This window comes from Oncorhynchus nerka, linkage group LG21 (assembly GCF_034236695.1).
Source record: "Oncorhynchus nerka isolate Pitt River linkage group LG21, Oner_Uvic_2.0, whole genome shotgun sequence".
In the NCBI taxonomy this organism is placed as follows: domain Eukaryota; kingdom Metazoa; phylum Chordata; class Actinopteri; order Salmoniformes; family Salmonidae; genus Oncorhynchus; species Oncorhynchus nerka.
This window is the reverse complement of record NC_088416.1, coordinates 27,402,407-27,418,579: the sequence shown is the minus strand read 5'-3', so window position 1 is coordinate 27,418,579 and position 16,173 is coordinate 27,402,407. Positions and strand designations below refer to the sequence as shown.

General features: G+C 42.3%; 2 protein-coding genes across 5 annotated transcripts in view; both read left to right on the top strand.

Annotated features, from left to right (window-relative positions):
* Positions 1 to 6,166, top strand: part of LOC135559470 (3',5'-cyclic-AMP phosphodiesterase 4B-like) — a 37,868-nt gene extending 31,702 nt beyond the window's left edge. Inside the window, exons 9-15 of the mRNA XM_065006497.1 lie at positions 57 to 155; positions 284 to 448; positions 605 to 704; positions 963 to 1,117; positions 1,266 to 1,388; positions 1,485 to 1,667; positions 1,878 to 6,166. Of these exons, the coding sequence (XP_064862569.1) occupies positions 57 to 155; positions 284 to 448; positions 605 to 704; positions 963 to 1,117; positions 1,266 to 1,388; positions 1,485 to 1,667; positions 1,878 to 2,447 (1,395 nt within the window). The 3' untranslated portion in view covers positions 2,448 to 6,166. The remainder of the gene's footprint in view (positions 1 to 56; positions 156 to 283; positions 449 to 604; positions 705 to 962; positions 1,118 to 1,265; positions 1,389 to 1,484; positions 1,668 to 1,877) is intronic.
* A 1,533-nt stretch (positions 6,167 to 7,699) lies between these two features.
* LOC115104235 (glucosidase 2 subunit beta-like) overlaps positions 7,700 to 16,173 on the top strand; it is a 9,458-nt gene continuing 984 nt past the window's right edge. For 2 of the 4 annotated variants that reach the window (XM_029625544.2, XM_029625546.2), the window contains exons 1-17: positions 7,700 to 7,805; positions 8,207 to 8,356; positions 8,566 to 8,682; positions 8,810 to 8,905; positions 8,997 to 9,054; positions 9,196 to 9,313; positions 9,527 to 9,656; positions 10,144 to 10,228; positions 10,325 to 10,403; positions 13,681 to 13,764; positions 13,923 to 14,099; positions 14,200 to 14,290; positions 14,494 to 14,563; positions 14,784 to 14,873; positions 15,000 to 15,074; positions 15,191 to 15,290; positions 15,545 to 15,707. In XM_029625544.2, the coding sequence (XP_029481404.2) occupies positions 8,257 to 8,356; positions 8,566 to 8,682; positions 8,810 to 8,905; positions 8,997 to 9,054; positions 9,196 to 9,313; positions 9,527 to 9,656; positions 10,144 to 10,228; positions 10,325 to 10,403; positions 13,681 to 13,764; positions 13,923 to 14,099; positions 14,200 to 14,290; positions 14,494 to 14,563; positions 14,784 to 14,873; positions 15,000 to 15,074; positions 15,191 to 15,290; positions 15,545 to 15,691 (1,617 nt within the window). In that variant the 5' untranslated portion in view covers positions 7,700 to 7,805; positions 8,207 to 8,256 and the 3' untranslated portion in view covers positions 15,692 to 15,707. The remainder of the gene's footprint in view (positions 7,806 to 8,206; positions 8,357 to 8,565; positions 8,683 to 8,809; positions 8,906 to 8,996; positions 9,055 to 9,195; positions 9,314 to 9,526; positions 9,657 to 10,143; positions 10,229 to 10,324; positions 10,404 to 13,680; positions 13,765 to 13,922; positions 14,100 to 14,199; positions 14,291 to 14,493; positions 14,564 to 14,783; positions 14,874 to 14,999; positions 15,075 to 15,190; positions 15,291 to 15,544; positions 15,708 to 16,173) is intronic. The other 2 variants (XM_029625547.2, XM_029625545.2) reach the window with 2 other exon arrangements.

The following is a 16,173-nucleotide window of genomic DNA, read 5'->3' as shown; positions in this document are numbered from 1 at the left end:
CATTTACTTGGCAAATAAAGGTGATTCTGTTTCTGATTCTGATGTCTGTTGACCAGGAGCTGGATGACTTGAATAAGTGGGGCCTTAATATCTTTCGTCTGGCTGAGTTCTCCAATAATAGGCCTCTCAGCTGCATCATGTTCGCCATCTTCCAGGTGGGTGAAAAGCAGTGGTTTTATCCATTAGATTTTCGGTAAGAGTGGTCATATAGACTTAATGTAGACTTTGCTGTTCATATACGTGTATAGGATCCTGAGTGTCACTGTGTTTTCCTTCCCCGTAGGAGAGGGATCTGTTGAAGACGTTTCGAATCCCTGTCGACACCTTCGTGACCTACGTTATGACCCTGGAGGACCACTACCATGCCAACGTGGCCTACCACAACAGCCTCCACGCCGCTGACGTCACACAGTCCACCCACGTCCTGCTGTCCACACCGGCTCTGGACGTAAGAACCACATTTCACCCCACACTGAGGCTACGTCTAACAACAGCTAACGTGAAGCACACAGCTGCACTCTAACTGCCATCGCACATTCATGTCCTGTAGGCTGTTCTAAAACGTGATTGGTTACACTGTGTTCTATCTCTCTCTCTCTGTCAGGCTGTGTTCACTGATCTGGAGATCCTGGCTGCGTTATTCGCTGCTGCCATCCATGATGTGGATCATCCTGGCGTGTCCAACCAGTTCCTCATCAACACCAGTGAGTCCTTGCAATGGAGAAAGGAGGAGACAGGACGCTGTACAGTACACTGCATTATAACTGAATAAAGCTCCCTGAACCACATCTCAGTTGAGCTCAACTCACCAGTCAGTGTAGCACAGCTGATAATGTAAAAAGAAAATGTCAGAGTCAGCACTGTAATGTGAAAAGGTTACTAGTGGGGTGTGTCTACAGGTCCTCTGACCTAGTATGTGTTCTGTACTGACCCGGTGTGTTCTGTCTGTCCTCTTCCCCCAGACTCGGAGCTGGCTCTGATGTACAACGATGAGTCAGTCCTGGAGAACCACCACCTGGCCGTGGGCTTCAAGCTGCTCCACGAGGACAACTGTGACATCTTCCAGAACCTCAGCAAGAGGCAGAGACAGAGCCTGCGCAAGCTCGTTATCGATATGGTGAGGCTCCTGCCCCTCACACTCACCCACTAATGGGCTGCTCCGCTGGCTCAGTAAGGGGCGGGGCTTATAAGAGTTATTTAAATGTTATTTTCTATTTTTTTGTTTGTTTTTGTTTGTGACCTCCTCCTTTAATTGACCTCTCAAGGTGTTGGCGACGGATATGTCCAAGCACATGAGTTTGCTGGCTGATCTGAAGACCATGGTGGAGACGAAGAAGGTGACCAGTTCAGGAGTGCTCTTGCTCGACCACTACACTGACCGCATCCAGGTGAGCTTTCCTCTCTGACCTCTAAACATAAGCTGGAGAAAATTCACAATGCCTACCGTGCACTGGTGATACCTGACCTTATGTGTGTGTCTGCAGGTGCTGAGGAACATGGTGCACTGTGCGGACCTAAGTAACCCCACCAAGCCCCTGGTCGTGTACAGAGAGTGGACTGAGCGCATCATGGAGGAGTTCTTTAGACAGGGGGACAAGGAGAGGGAGAGAGGCATGGAGATCAGCCCCATGTGTGACAAACACACTGCTTCTGTGGAGAAGAGTCAGGTTAGGAAACATACACACAACTCACATTTTGGGATCACTTTCAAAGTAATTATAAAAGCTTAATGCTTATATATGCTTTCTTAATAGTATGATTGATGTTTATAAATGTCATCTCATGTTGCTTACACAAATTCCTTAGCCGTGTAATGTGCTTGTTATTAGTGTGATGTTCGTTAGTGTGTTTGATTCTCCTGGTGTTGTGTGCTGTAGGTGGGCTTCATCGACTACATCGTGCACCCTCTGTGGGAGACGTGGGGGGACCTGGTGCACCCTGACGCCCAGGACATCCTTGACACTCTTGAGGACAACAGGGACTGGTACCAGAGCACCATCCCCCAGAGCCCCATCTCCCCACCCCCAATCCCCCTCGGCCCAGACAAGAGGCTCAACGCCTGCATCGACAAGTTCCAGTTCAAGCTCACCTTGGATGACGACACCGAGGGAGGACAGGAGGAGGAAGAAGAGGAGGAGGAGGAGGAGGAGGAGGAGGAGGGGAAAACCACCCCTAATCACATGGTGCTGGACTGCAGTCAGGGAGAGGAGGAAGACAAGAAAGAAGAGGAGGAAGGAGAGGACGTGTTAAATGATGAAAGGGAAGGAGACATCATCAAGGAGGAAGGGGAAGTAGGGATGGAGGAGGAGGTAGAGGAGGAGGAGGAGGAGGAGGAGAAGAGGGGAGTTCTCCAGAAAGCTCAGTCAGGGGTGGAGATACACTCTGACACAAGCCCCGTGGAGGACTGCGAGGAGGAAGACTCCTCCTCACCAGCTGATGACACATGAGTTGCGCTCCTCTCTCCCTGGCCACACCCCACATGCACACACCACGCCCCTGTTGTCCACCCTTTATTTCCAATGGCCAAAACCCAAGATCAAATAAGACTACATAGACCTTAGACAATAGACCTTTAAATCTATTTTTCAAAAAGGGAACACAAGTAATATTGCTTAAAGAAAAGCTATTTACACAGCAACTGTAGATTTGGAGTTGGAGCTGGAGGTGTTTCTTCCAGCTGATGCTATGAGGAACAGCTATGAGGACAAAGAGGAACATAGAGAAGCATTAATAATGGGCCATTGAAGACAGTGTAGCACTGGAACTGAAACACACACACATAAACATGCACAAACTCACCTCCACACACAAACACACCTCACTCACACACTTTGATTTATGGAGAAAAAAAAACTCTGAAGTCTACACACGAGAATGTGTGTGTTTGTGTGTGTGTTTGACTCTGATTGGTAACGAATCTCTTTGGAAAAAGCCATCTCTATATGGAGTATTAACTAGCGTCAGTCAGTATTACTAGTTCATGTTTGTTAGAATTCAACAAGAACTCTGTTTTTTTCTGAGTGACTTATTTTCCATTTCTGTCGGAAAGAAGACTACAGATATCTATCTATAGAGGAGGAGAGACGCGAGAAAAGAAGAGAGGATTACGTTTAATAAAGAAAGGAAGACGCTGTGATGAGGGGACCTGAGGGTCCCGCCTCCATTTTCCCATTTTCCCTTTATGAAGAAGCGCTACCGGTGCAAGATGGCTGTGTGCCTTTCTGGAAACACCAGCTCCTGAAACATGAGGCTGTCGTGAAGCAATGCATCGTGGGACAGGAGTGTCTGCTTTTGTCTTCATTTTTGACTGTCTCTTGTTCAAAGATCTATTGTAACTGTTCATGATTTAGTGTGTGTGTGTGCGTGTGCGTGCGTGCACGCATGTGCGCGTGTGTGTGCGCGTGTGTGCACGTGTGTGCGCGTGTGTGAGTGTGCGTGTGTCACATGCTCAGTCTGTTTCTGTGGTGACAGGTTTTCAGCTGTAAGTCTTCCTTTGTTGCTTTTCAAGTTGATGAGACGTTTCAGAACTCGTAGATAAGGAGAAGTCACTATCACTACACCACCACACCTGCTGTTTGTGGACTCCAGTTTTTACATACAAAAATTATTTTTCTTTTTTACTTTCTGAGGATAAGCCATGAGATACTTTAGAGTATATGTTCTGCCTGTTTTCTATTTATTCTTGTTTTTTGCTAAATATGTTTGAAGGATTAGGATAATATCATCAGCAGCACAAATTCACATTCTGTCTCTTACCCAGTCACACTGTATTTATTCACCAGTCTCTTCTCACTTACTGCATCAGTTGTCACCAAAGCAACAGATTGGAATCTGATGAGGAGAGAGATGCTTTGACGGGGCAGACTGAGAGGATTTTGTCAGGGTGATTTCAGGATTGGAGGGAATCGAAAGAACGAGCTTGGCCAGAAAGGAGGCTGTTCAGACAGTCACACACAGCCATTCTTGTTACGTTTTAAGCTTTTCTGCCTTAATGTCAAATGCAGGATACATACCTGCCTCTATGTAGATTTATAAGATAAATTCAAAATATCCTAGTATATTTATACCATGTCTGTATGCCTCTATCTGTGAGTGTCTGTGTGTCTATACACAATGTACCCAGCATCAGCATATGGACAGGAACATTTTATGGCCAATATTAAGAATGTGTTGTGTCAGTTACGAGGGCCCAATAAATAGGCCAATTTAGCTCCAGGGAATGCAGGTCAAATGACTGGTAAACATATAGCTGTTGCAGACCGGATGTCGAGTAAGTATATTTTCTCACAATACTTTTTCTGGTTGAAAATAACGTCTGTCTTGGGCTGAGTAAATGTCTGATGTTATGTTGAGAAAGAGACAGACAGACAGACAGACAGACAGACAGACAGACAGACAGACAGACAGACAGACAGACAGACAGACAGACAGACAGACAGACAGACAGGCAGACAGACAGACAGACAGACAGACAGACAGACAGAACGAGTGAGAGAGAGAGAGAGAGAGAGAGAGAGAGAGAGACCTTTCTCTTGTTATGTGTTGTGTGTCATCACTCACTAGAATCACCATCCTAGCTGTATGAGGTCATGGTCACAGGATTGATCAGCACACAGCTTGAATAGGTCTCAGTTTGACTTGGAGTTGTTCACAGGGTAAAAAAACAACAACATAAGTATAGCTGGTTTCTGCTGGTCGGTAACGTAGCTCAGCCTGTGCCTGATGGAACAGAGGCCTGAGATCCATCCAGTTCAGCTCTGTGATTGGCTGGAGCAGCATTGCGGTGTCACCGCACAGGCCTTTAATTGTTGGAATATGGGAATCCAACGTTACTGTCTCAGTACCTGGAGTAGGAGATTCCCATGAAGCTTCCCCCTGTCTTTGAAGATATATGGCTTTGTTTATCTGGCTTTTTGTTTTGTCATGAGCTATAAAAACAAATAAATATTTGATTGCCATTTTAACACAATACTGTAGCGATCATTTCTTATTAAGAAATTATTCTGTTGATGAATTACTGACATTCTTTTTAAATATTGAAAAGAAAACCATGGAAAATACCACAAGTGTTTTCTTTGAACAGTTTGTGTACAGTTTTTATTTTTGTATCATTCTGGTGGATGGTCTAGAAACGCAACTATAATGACATATTGATAATATATTGATAATAACTATTAGCATTATCACAGCTTGTTTTGTATATTTTGTAATGTTGGATTGTAAATTACAAATTTATTCAGGTCATTATCATTGATAATTAACCACGTTTAGTTATAAGAAAATAACTAAATCGGTAAAACACTACTGGCCACACCATCACGCTTTCCTTCTCTTTTCTGTCCTCATCTTTCCTCTGTCTTTCTCTTTTGTGCTATCATTTTTCTCACACAGAGAAGTGTGTACATTTCATTATTAGATTAATTAGATAGATTGGATGAATCAGGATTAGATTAATCATCAGAAAAATGAAAATGTTTTGTACCCAAACTTTATCTTAAGGGAGGTTGTAGGGTAGACAATGTGGTTAAAGTAGTATGTGGGTACAGTATGTGTTTTTTTTAGGATTTGGTAGTTATGTCTCTCACTGGTTCCGTTGGACCTGGTTTCAAGCCTTCGTTTTTTCTATTGTGCTATTCCATATTGCTCAAGTCATAATCAATGAAAACTATTCATTATCAATATGCCATGTAGGAGTGATTGTGAGTAATTGACAGATGTGTATGGGTGAAGCGAGAGGTAAAAAAACAAGAGGGTTCTGAGAGAGACATTGCGTAGCCATTTTGAAATGAGCACCTCCACTTCTTGGTCACTTTTGTCATATTAGACTCCCTCTGAGAACAATTATCTGGGCTTTAAATCATGTGTTACTTGTTCACAAGTTAGGAAAATTATATAAATGGAAAAAACACCATGAAATGATTGTAATATTTGTAAATTATATTGCTGTAATGTGTAAAATGTGTCCAAGTTATTTTTTATTATATTATTTTTATGAAAGGTTTTCTTCTGAGAGAACTGAGGTGTTATTTTGTGAATAAAATGCATTTAATAAGCAAACAGCTATATAATACAATTATATATCAGTATATTTTTATTTTATTTCACTGTTCGGTACTGTAAAGTGTGTTAAAATGACAAATAAAGGAAGATTTTTTAAATAATATAAGCAAAGAGAAATACTGTGGCTACTGTGTGTGCTTAATAATGTTATCAGAGATGATAAAAAAGGACTAAAAGGTCAAGGTCTTCAATAGTCTGGTTTATTGTGGTTTATAAAGTGAATGTGAATACTATGCTTCCACACCATCTTTTTATTTTGAGAGAATCCGTGTATGAGTAGGCCTACATGTTTCTCAAAGACTATCTAAACGATTAGTAAGAATGGGCTACAGAGACTTACTTCCATTGCACACCATGAGGATTCTCATGGACTCATTTCAGCCTGACAGTTTCAGGCTACGCTGTCTAATTGTTTGGTTTGCGGTACCTTAAGATACCTTAATAGAAAATGACTCAAGTAAAAGTGAAAGTCACCCAGTAAAAAAGTACTATGGTAGTATTTGGTTTTAAATATACTTAAGTATCAAAAGTCAAATTCCTTATATTAAGCAAACCAGACGGTACTATTTTCTTGTTTTTTATATTTACGGACAGCCAGGTGCTATCTCCAATACTCAGACATCATTTATAAATTAATATGTATATGTATGTTTAGTGAGTCCGCCAGATCAGAGGGATCCTTTCTTGATAAATGCATATATTGGACCATTTTCCTGTTCTACTAAGCATTCAAAATGTAACGAGTACTTTTGGGTGTCAGGGAAAATGTATGGAGTAAAAAGTACATTATTCTTTTTAAGAATGTAGTGAAATAAAAGTTGTCAAAAATATAAATAGTCAAGTACAGAATCCGCCAAAAACTACTTAAGTAGTACTTAAAAGTATTTTTACTTAACCTCTACGGAATCGGTGTCCGTCTAACCCCCCCATGCGGGATGGTTGATCTAACATAGGCTAATGCGATTAGCATGAGATCGTGAGAAAATGAAAAAATCCCAGGACATAGACATATCTGATATGGGCAGAAAGCTTAAATTCTTGTTAATCTAACTGCACAGTCCAGTTTACAGTAGCCATTAAAGAAGACCATGTTATTGTTTGAGGAGAGTACACAATTATGAACTTGAAAATGTATTAATAAACCAATTTAGCACATTTTGGCAGTCTTGATACAACATTTTGAACAGATATGCAATGGTTCATTGAATCAGTCTAAAGCTTTGCACATACACTGCTTCCATCTAGTGGCCAACATCTAAATGGCACCTGGGCTGGAATAATACATTATGACCTTTCTCTTGCATTTCAAAGAAGATTGTACAAAAAATGGTATTATCTTTTACCAGATCTAATGTGTTATAATCTCCTACATTCATTTCACATTTCCACAAACTTCAAGTGTTTCCTTTCAAATGGTATCAAGAACATACATATCCTTGCTTCAGGTCTTGAGCTACAGGCAGTTAGATTTGGGTATGTCATTTTAGGCTCAAACTGAAAAAAATGTGTACTTTATACCACTAAGTATTTTGACAGAGACACGTCGGCAACCTCAAATCCACATAACACGGCCAAAAGAGGTTCTCCACCCTCTCTGACATGGCTGCTTCCAACTCATTATCCATCATGCACCACGCCACAAGTATTCTCCAATCACAGGTCGGATTCGAGAGCTAGTCCAATCAGAGGAAAACATTATAGTGCATGAGCGCACGAGACGTTTCCTGAAGCATTGCGGAAGAGAGGTAATGGATGATTAGTCATATTTTTACTTTGAAAATAACGATTGTATACGTGTTTTTAGCATTTTATTGTGAACATGATACTTTATTGCATATACAGCATTCATAAATATTGTTCAAAAGGAAGTTTTTACCGCGTTAAATCAAGACCGGTGATAGCTAGCTGCTACTACTGTAACGTTAGTTCATCAGCTAACTTAATAACGTTACTTAGCGAAGTTAACGTTACCTATCTTTACGTGTATGGAAATATGACTTAATGATTCTAAAAATGTCGTTCTAACGCATTGTATCAGAGGTTTCATATGGGGCCGACTGTTTCAATGTTGTGAATGATGGTGTGTCTGAGGACTAGCTGTTTTGGGTTCAAGTACATTGTCTAATGCCTTGAGTTGTGTTTGCAGTAGCGCCGCGAATTATTGAAAGTGTAGCTGGGCCCCGTTGATACTGCATCATGTCTTGTGCGCTTCTACTGTTGTTGATGAGCTTGGCTTTGGCGATGGGCACTGGCGCAGCGGTGGAGATCCAGCGTCCACGCGGAGTACCACTATCAAGTGAGTTGGCATCTGATTCTAACCCGAATTCAGACAAACAATGTTATGGTTCTCATCACAGCCAGTGAGGTAGGCTTAGTCTATTGCAGTCTGTTATTTTAGCTTTCAGAATCCCATTGTGAGCATGGATTTTAACCTGGCAGGTGTGCATTGGCTCTCAGATTTGCTCCTATGTACCCAACCCTTACCTGTCCCCACGATCCTGACAGAGAGACAGTTCTATGAGGAGAACAAGCCCTTTACCTGTTTGGATGGCTCCAGCACCATCCCCTTTGACCGGGTCAACGATGACTACTGCGACTGCAGGGATGGCTCGGATGAACCAGGTGCAGTATCGCTCACTTCTCATCAATAAAGCCAGACTGAACCCACTATCAAGACACTACACACTTCTGTGCACAGTTATCACTAAGGTCTTGACTATAATGAATGTCTTTGCATTTTTTTCTACAGGTACTGCTGCCTGCCCCAACGGCAGCTTCCACTGCACCAACGCTGGCTTCAGACCCGCCTTCATCCCTTCCTCCCGGATCAACGACGGCATCTGTGGTAAGAATATCGTCACAGTATCTTTCCACGGATCAGTTGTCCCGTTCTCTCAATTTTGTTGTTGTGCTGATGAAGTGTGTTCTCTCCTCAGACTGCTGTGACACGACAGACGAGTACAACAGTGGTGCCACTTGTCAAAACACCTGCAGGTGAGCAATAGTAAAACGTACTGCATTCTGCAAACACTTAATATTGACTACACCACTAACATTGGCCTTTGTGTTGGCGAACGATTCCTCCAGTATGTGTGTGTGAAGACTGATTGTGTTGGCTGTGTGACCCCCCCCTAGGGAGATGGGACGCAAGGAGAGGGAGAGTCTGCAGATAATGGCTGAGATCACCAAGGAAGGCTTTCTGCTCAAACAACAACTGATACATGAAGCTAAAAGGGGACAGGAGGACAAACAGGTGAGAGACTAATCAGCCAAAGGGTGTGAAAGGGGTAGTAGATGTATTTGGGGTTGATTAGGCAGCAGAAATGGGTAGGGCCTTATACAGAGACCATTTCTTATGTAGAGTGATTGGTATAAATTCTTGCCTTTTGAACGTGTTCATGAAATGACAAGACTTTATGTTTCAAATGTTTTTTTTGTAAATACTTCTATCCATGTGTTTGTGCAGGGCAAGTTGACTGAGCTGCAGGGTAGTAAGAAGGGTCTGGAGGAGAAGGTGGAGGCTCTGAGGACTGTGAAAGAAACAGCGGAGGATCCAGAGAAAGAGGCTAAAGAGCGCCACCTGAAGGCTTGGGAGGGTAAGTACACTGGTATTACACAAGAAACCATTATCTCTGCTTTTAACCTATGCACAATTCTCTCAATGTATTTGTTTTCTTCACAAAAAAGGGTGTTTTTGTGCTGTTTGGTAAAACCAAGATATTTAAGTATATTCATATAGTTAGGGTATAGTTTATTTTACTTGGCAAGTCAGTTAAGAACTAATTCTTATTTTCAATGACTGCCTAGGAACAGTGGGTTAACTGCCTGTTCAGGGGCAGAACGACAGATTTGTACCTTGTCAGCTCGGGGATTTGAACTTGCAACCTTTTGGTTACTAGTCCAACGCTCTAACGACTAGGCTACCCTGCCGCCCCTTGTGAAATGCCCAGTGCAAATCGACTCTCCAGTCAGATATATTTTTCAACATCTTTGATGTAGTTAACTTAATAATTTGGAAGTCAATTACCAAAGCCCTGTTGAAGCTTTCTCTTTCTAAGTTGTATTTGATTTTGTCTGTTTCAGAACAAAAAGAACTCATCCGTATGGAGAAGGACAAAACTAGAATGGCTGAGGCTTTTCTGGAGCTGGATGATGACGCAGACGGCTAGTGAGTGTAGTGTGTAACTGTCAGCGTTGGAGATATTCAGAGATATTTCAGTGTGATTCAGTGAGTGACTAATACGGGTGTTTTTGTTATTCTCAGTGTTTCTGTGGCTGAGCTGCAGTCCCATCTAGAGCTCGATCCAGACTCTGATGGCTCTCTGTCAGAAACAGAGACTCAGGTAAGATGTCTGTCATCTTCCTCCACAAGTCAACGAGAATAATTTCTATCACACTAGTTTGCATCCCTGTAATTTACCAGTCTCCTTTTGGCGAAATCTGCCGTTTTGATCCCGAAAAAGGTGATCTACGTGATTCGTGTAGTTCCAATGAGAAAAGTTTGGACTGGGCTGGGTGGCTTTGGATGACTACTGGCTGTATGCGAACGAGTGATTCGCGTTTGGAGAAATACTGTCTGTATCCTAGGTTCAGCCAATCGTTCACATAACAAAATGCAGCACTCTACTGAAGAGAGAAAAGACAACTTGCTAGTTACAGCATCAGCGCTCGCTCTGGAAAGCGAATGGAAAGGCAGTTGGCCAGTTAACTTACAGCAGCACATCCCCTGAACGATATTGAAGAGGTAGGAGAGAAGCCTGACCACGGAGACGGGGGTGAGAAGATGATGCGTACTTCATGAGCTGTAACTGAAAACCAACTGGCATTTGGAAAGTTTGAGGTGAGGGAGAAAGTGTGGTGGAACAAGTGTTTGCGTTAAGGATCTTGCTAGCTGGATCAAATGATCAGTTAGCTAGCCAGAGAAGTATTGAGCTACGTTAGCCAACTTAACTGATCAAATAATTGAGTTTATGGTGTGAAAATTAGCTGGCTAATAAAGTCCAACAGCTAATGTTAGCTAGCTAACGTTAGTAACCTAACCAATTCGCTATAGTATTAACTGGTAATGTTATACTACTCCTTGCCGTTCCTCAAGTTACAACGCGTTAGTTGCTTACTGGACCATGGCAATCTGTGTGAAATGGTTAATTTTCAGAATGAGAGAATTGGGTGAAAATGAGGCGTTGCTTGTTAAACAGTTAAGTGGAGTTGGACCTGGCTTAAGCTGGATGTCACTACAGAAGTGAAAGGAACACCGCACACTTTCCCTCTTTCTCACTTTTTCAATACAGTGGATGAAAGTGGTATGCCAGGTATACTCTCTGCCGGAAAGAGATCAATTATGCCAACAAAGGGTATCATGCTGTGTTGGCACATTGTAGAACAGATGTCCACAGGCATAAAGTGTACAATGTAATAATGTGCAGTGTAGCCCAAAGATATTGCTTTTGTTGTGTTGAACTTGACAGTAACACGTGTGAGTGAGGGGGGGATTTCATTTTTTACCCAGTGAATATTATTTGCACACATGTAGCCTTGTGCACTTGATCAATGTCTACTATAGTGGCCACTATAATAGAGCAAAAATACTGTAGAAGGCCTGTTTGTTTCATTCTATTTCTACTTTAAGATTGTTTCCCAAGTGCAATATTTACAGTTGAAGTCGAAGTTTACATACACCTTAGCCAAATACATTTAAACTCAGTTTTTCACAAATCCTGACATTTAATCCCAGTAAAAATTCCCTGTCTTAGGTCAGTTAGGATCACCACTTTATTTTAAGAATGTGAAATGTCAAAATAATTAGAGAATTGTTTATTTCAGCTTTTATTTTTTTCATCACATTCCCAGTGGGTCAGAAGTTTACATGCACTCAATTAGTATTTAGTAGCATTGCCTTTAAATGGTTTAACTTGGGTCAAACGTTTCGGGTAGCTTCCCACAATAAGTTGGGTGAATTTTGGCCCATCCCTCCTGACAGCTGGTGTAACTGAGTCAGGTTTGTAGGCCTCCTCGCTCACACACTCTTTTTCAGTTCTGCCCACAAATTTTCTATAGGATTGAGGTCAGGACTTTGCTGACCACTCCAATACCTTGACTTTGTTGTCCTTAAGCCATTTTGCCATAACTTTGGAATTATGTTTAGTCATTGTCCATTTGGAAGACCCAAACTTTAACTTCCTGACTGATGTCTTGAGATGTTGCTTCAATATATCCACATAATTTTCCTACCTCATGACGCCATCTATTTTGTGAAGTGCACCAGTCCCTCCTGCAGCAAAGCACCCCCACAACATGATGCTGCCACCCCCGTGCTTCACGGTTGGGATGGTGTTCTTTCAGCTTGCAAGCCTCCCCCTTTTTTCTTATAAACATAATGATGGTCATTATGGCCAAACAGTTCTATTTTTGTTTCGTCAGATCAGAGGACACTGTCCCCATGTGCAGTTGCAAACCGTCGTCTGGCTTTTTTTATGGCGGTTTTGGAGCAGTGGCTTCTTCCTTGCTGAGCGGCCTTTCAGGTTATGTCGATATAGGACTCGTTTTACTGTGGATACAGATAATTTTGTACGCTTTTCCTCCAGCATCTTCACAAGGTCCTTTGCTGTTGTTCTGGGATTGATTTGCACTCTTTGCACCAAAATACGTTCATCTCTAGGAGACAGAACGCATCTCCTTCCTGCGTGGTCCCATGGTGTTTGTACAGATAAACGTGTTACCTTAAGGCGTTTGGAAATTGCTCCCAAGGATGAACCAAACTTGTGGTCTACAATTTTTTTTACTGAGGTTTTTTTCTGAGGTCCTGATTTTGATTTTCACATGATGTCAAGCGAAGAGGTACTGAGTTTGAAGGTAGGCCTTGAAATACATCCACAGGTACACCTCCAATTGACTCAAATGATGTCAATTAGCCTATCGTAAGCTTCTAAAGCCATGACATCAATTTCTGGAGTTTTCCAAGCTGCACAGTCAATTTAGTGTATGTAAACTTCTGACCCACTGGAATTGTGATACAGTGAAATAATCGGTCTGTAAACAATTGTTAGGAAAATTACTTGTCATGCACAATGTTTTAACCGACTTGCCAAAACTATAGTTTAACAAGAAATTTGTGGCGCGTTTTAAAAACGGGTGTTAATGACTCCAACCTAAGTGTATGTAAAATTCTGACTTCAACTGTAGATGTGTGGTCACAAGCATATTTTAAAGGCTGTTATGGCTAACTGCAATATTAATGTATTGTTTTTTTTTCTCAGGATTCGAGTGTCATTTGCAGTAAAGTCTAGGCAAATTACATTTGATTGCTTTCTTTATATTTTTTTTGCTGTGAGTTAGGTTCACATTAACTACTTTTTATTTTAGAGGTTGACATATTAATGAAGTCAAAATGATCTTGCTTACCCAAAGCATTTGCATTTACTTGTTTTGAGTTGCCCAGAAAATACATCAAGATCATTTGTCTTGTATCAAGATATTCTGACTTGTATCCATCCTTTGTAGGTTAAAATGAGCACATGATCTGCCAGTGCAGTAAGATGTCTTATTAAGATTAAAATATATATATATTATTTCAAGATAGACGTCTTACCATTTTTCTGATTTCCTAATCCATTCCTGCAGGGATTGCTGGGAGGAGCAGACAAAGTGGACACGTCTACATTTGAAACTGTGTGGAGTGGTATCAAAGACAAGTACCTGTCAGAGGTCAGCACCACATGAACACTTAAGTTCCACAGTCATTTCCGTATCCTAGTAGAATGGTCTGTGTCCTGGAGCCTCAGATTGGGTTACTGTCGAGCACTTTGTGAGAAATGTGCTTTAAAGGGCTATGTAAGTGTGATTTGGTTGATGTGACCGTGTAGGTGTCTCAGGGCCAGTCGGACCCCCCTGCCCCAGTGGAGACCCCCCAGGAGGAGGAGTCCAGGGACTTTGTCTCTGACCATGACTCTGACCACTACCCTGAGGATTACGCTGGAGAGGAGGAGGATGTGGAGGACGACGAGGAAGATGATCACGAGGAGGAGGAGGAGGAAGAGAAGGTAGTTGGAAATCCTCACATTGGAGGGGAAGGGCCTGCGCTAGGCTAGTATTGGAGGGCTTGGGTGGTCAATGTCCCAGTAACGTGTGTTTGATTATCAGGTCCCTCCCACCGTGCAGACCTCAGAGAAAAGAGAGGACGATGAGGTGTCCATGCCACCGTACGACACAGAGACCCAGAGCCTTATTGATGGTGAATAGTCATCTGTTTTACAATCTGGGCTTAGTCCCTTAGTCTTAAACAGGGACACAATTTGTGTTTGTCTGAATATACAAAGTAGGGGGTTCAGATGATATTAAGCGTAAATGTCTGAATTGTGATTTTCTGTGCTGTGGAATTGTATTTCTCATTGGTCTGTCCTTTTGAGGTTGCACTTGGTTATCTTTGTTCCTCAGCTGCCCAGAAAGCCAGGGATGATTTTGATGAAGCTGAAAGGGCTCTCCGGGAAGTGGATGATCAAATGAAGTGAGATTGCAACCACAATGCTTAATCTCTGCTGGCTTTGGCAACAACTTTATGTTAGTCCTTGCAACACAAAAACAACTCATGATGATACTCAACATGCAAACACTACACAGGCATACAAGTACAGGTTGTATTATTAGGTTTGAAACCACAAATGAATGTACCCTGTGACTGCAAGTCAATCATTAATCTGTGATCCTGAATGTATTTGGATCTGCAGGAACCTTGAGAAGGAGATTGGTTTTGACTTTGGGCCAAGTGCAGAATTTGCTTACCTCTATAGCCAGTGCTATGAATTATCCACAAGCGAGTACGTATACTTCATCTATCTTTGTTAATACCCATAGTCTGTCTATGCCTTCGTGAGAGAAATGTGAAACAGTTTGAGTCTACCAAAGATGAAATCGAAGACTCTGCCCCACTTCTTTTTAATCAGGTACATCTACAGGCTGTGTCCATTCAATAGGGTCTCCCAGAAACCTAAGTTTGGGGGTTCGGAGACCAACCTTGGGTAAGAACCTCTTCACTTCATTTTACCAGAGCCTTTAACTGTTCAAGTGACTGTGGTCCTTCTAAAACCGTTAAGATTATTAGTGGTCATTTTCTCTATCTCTGTCCTCGTTGTAGCTTGTGGGGACAATGGGCTGGTCCTGAAGACAATTTATACTCCGTGATGAAGTATGACCATGGGCAGGGGTGCTGGCAGGGCCCCAACAGGTCCACCACAGTAAGTCTCCATCTTCTCCAGTCCACTTCCCTCCTAGCCCAATGCTGCACCTTTATGACCGTCTAATATGCTGAGAGCATATGAAGAGTATTAAGTCAAATCACGTTTCATGCGGTTCTGGGCGAGGGTGCTGTGTGGGGAATTGGCATGATAATTCGCACTAAGTGCACAGGTCCCTACTCCTGAGGTACTGCTGACCCACGACATATCCTGTGAATATAGTGAAGGGTTAATGTTGTCCCTCTGTGGGTCAGGTGAAGCTGACGTGTGGGAAGGAGACTGTGGTGACGTCCACATCAGAGCCCAGTCGCTGTGAGTACCTCATGGAGTTCACCTCCCCCGCCGTGTGCCAGGAGCCAGCCAGCCTGGACGAAGTACTGCACGGACACACAGAGCTGTAGTGCTCCCCACCAACAGGTAGCTAGCTACAAGAGCAGTGGAGCACTTTATAATTACATGTGGATATCAACTTTTTATAAATACTGTACATAGGCCTGGCACGGTAATTGTTTAATCATGTACCTTACAATTATGGACAGCAACCACTGGGGGGGAAAATGACATTCATAATCGTTTTAATACATACATACATTTTTTAAACTTCAAGTTGTCTTTCAATCATCACTACTCTGCATGTCTGTCTTGAGCTTGGCTCTCACTAGCTAACTTAGAAACATTGTATCAACTGTTGGCTCCAGCCCATATAGTTGTATTTGTGTTAAGTGGAGAGGTGTTTAGTCAACATTTTGCTGCATTTATCTTCAAATAGATCTGACATAAATGGCATTCAAGTCCACCTAGTTGGATGAGCCAATCTAGATAATGCTTACTTCCCTCATCTGGTTGAGTAGCGTAACTCTGGTTGCGTGGCTTAACTCTGGTC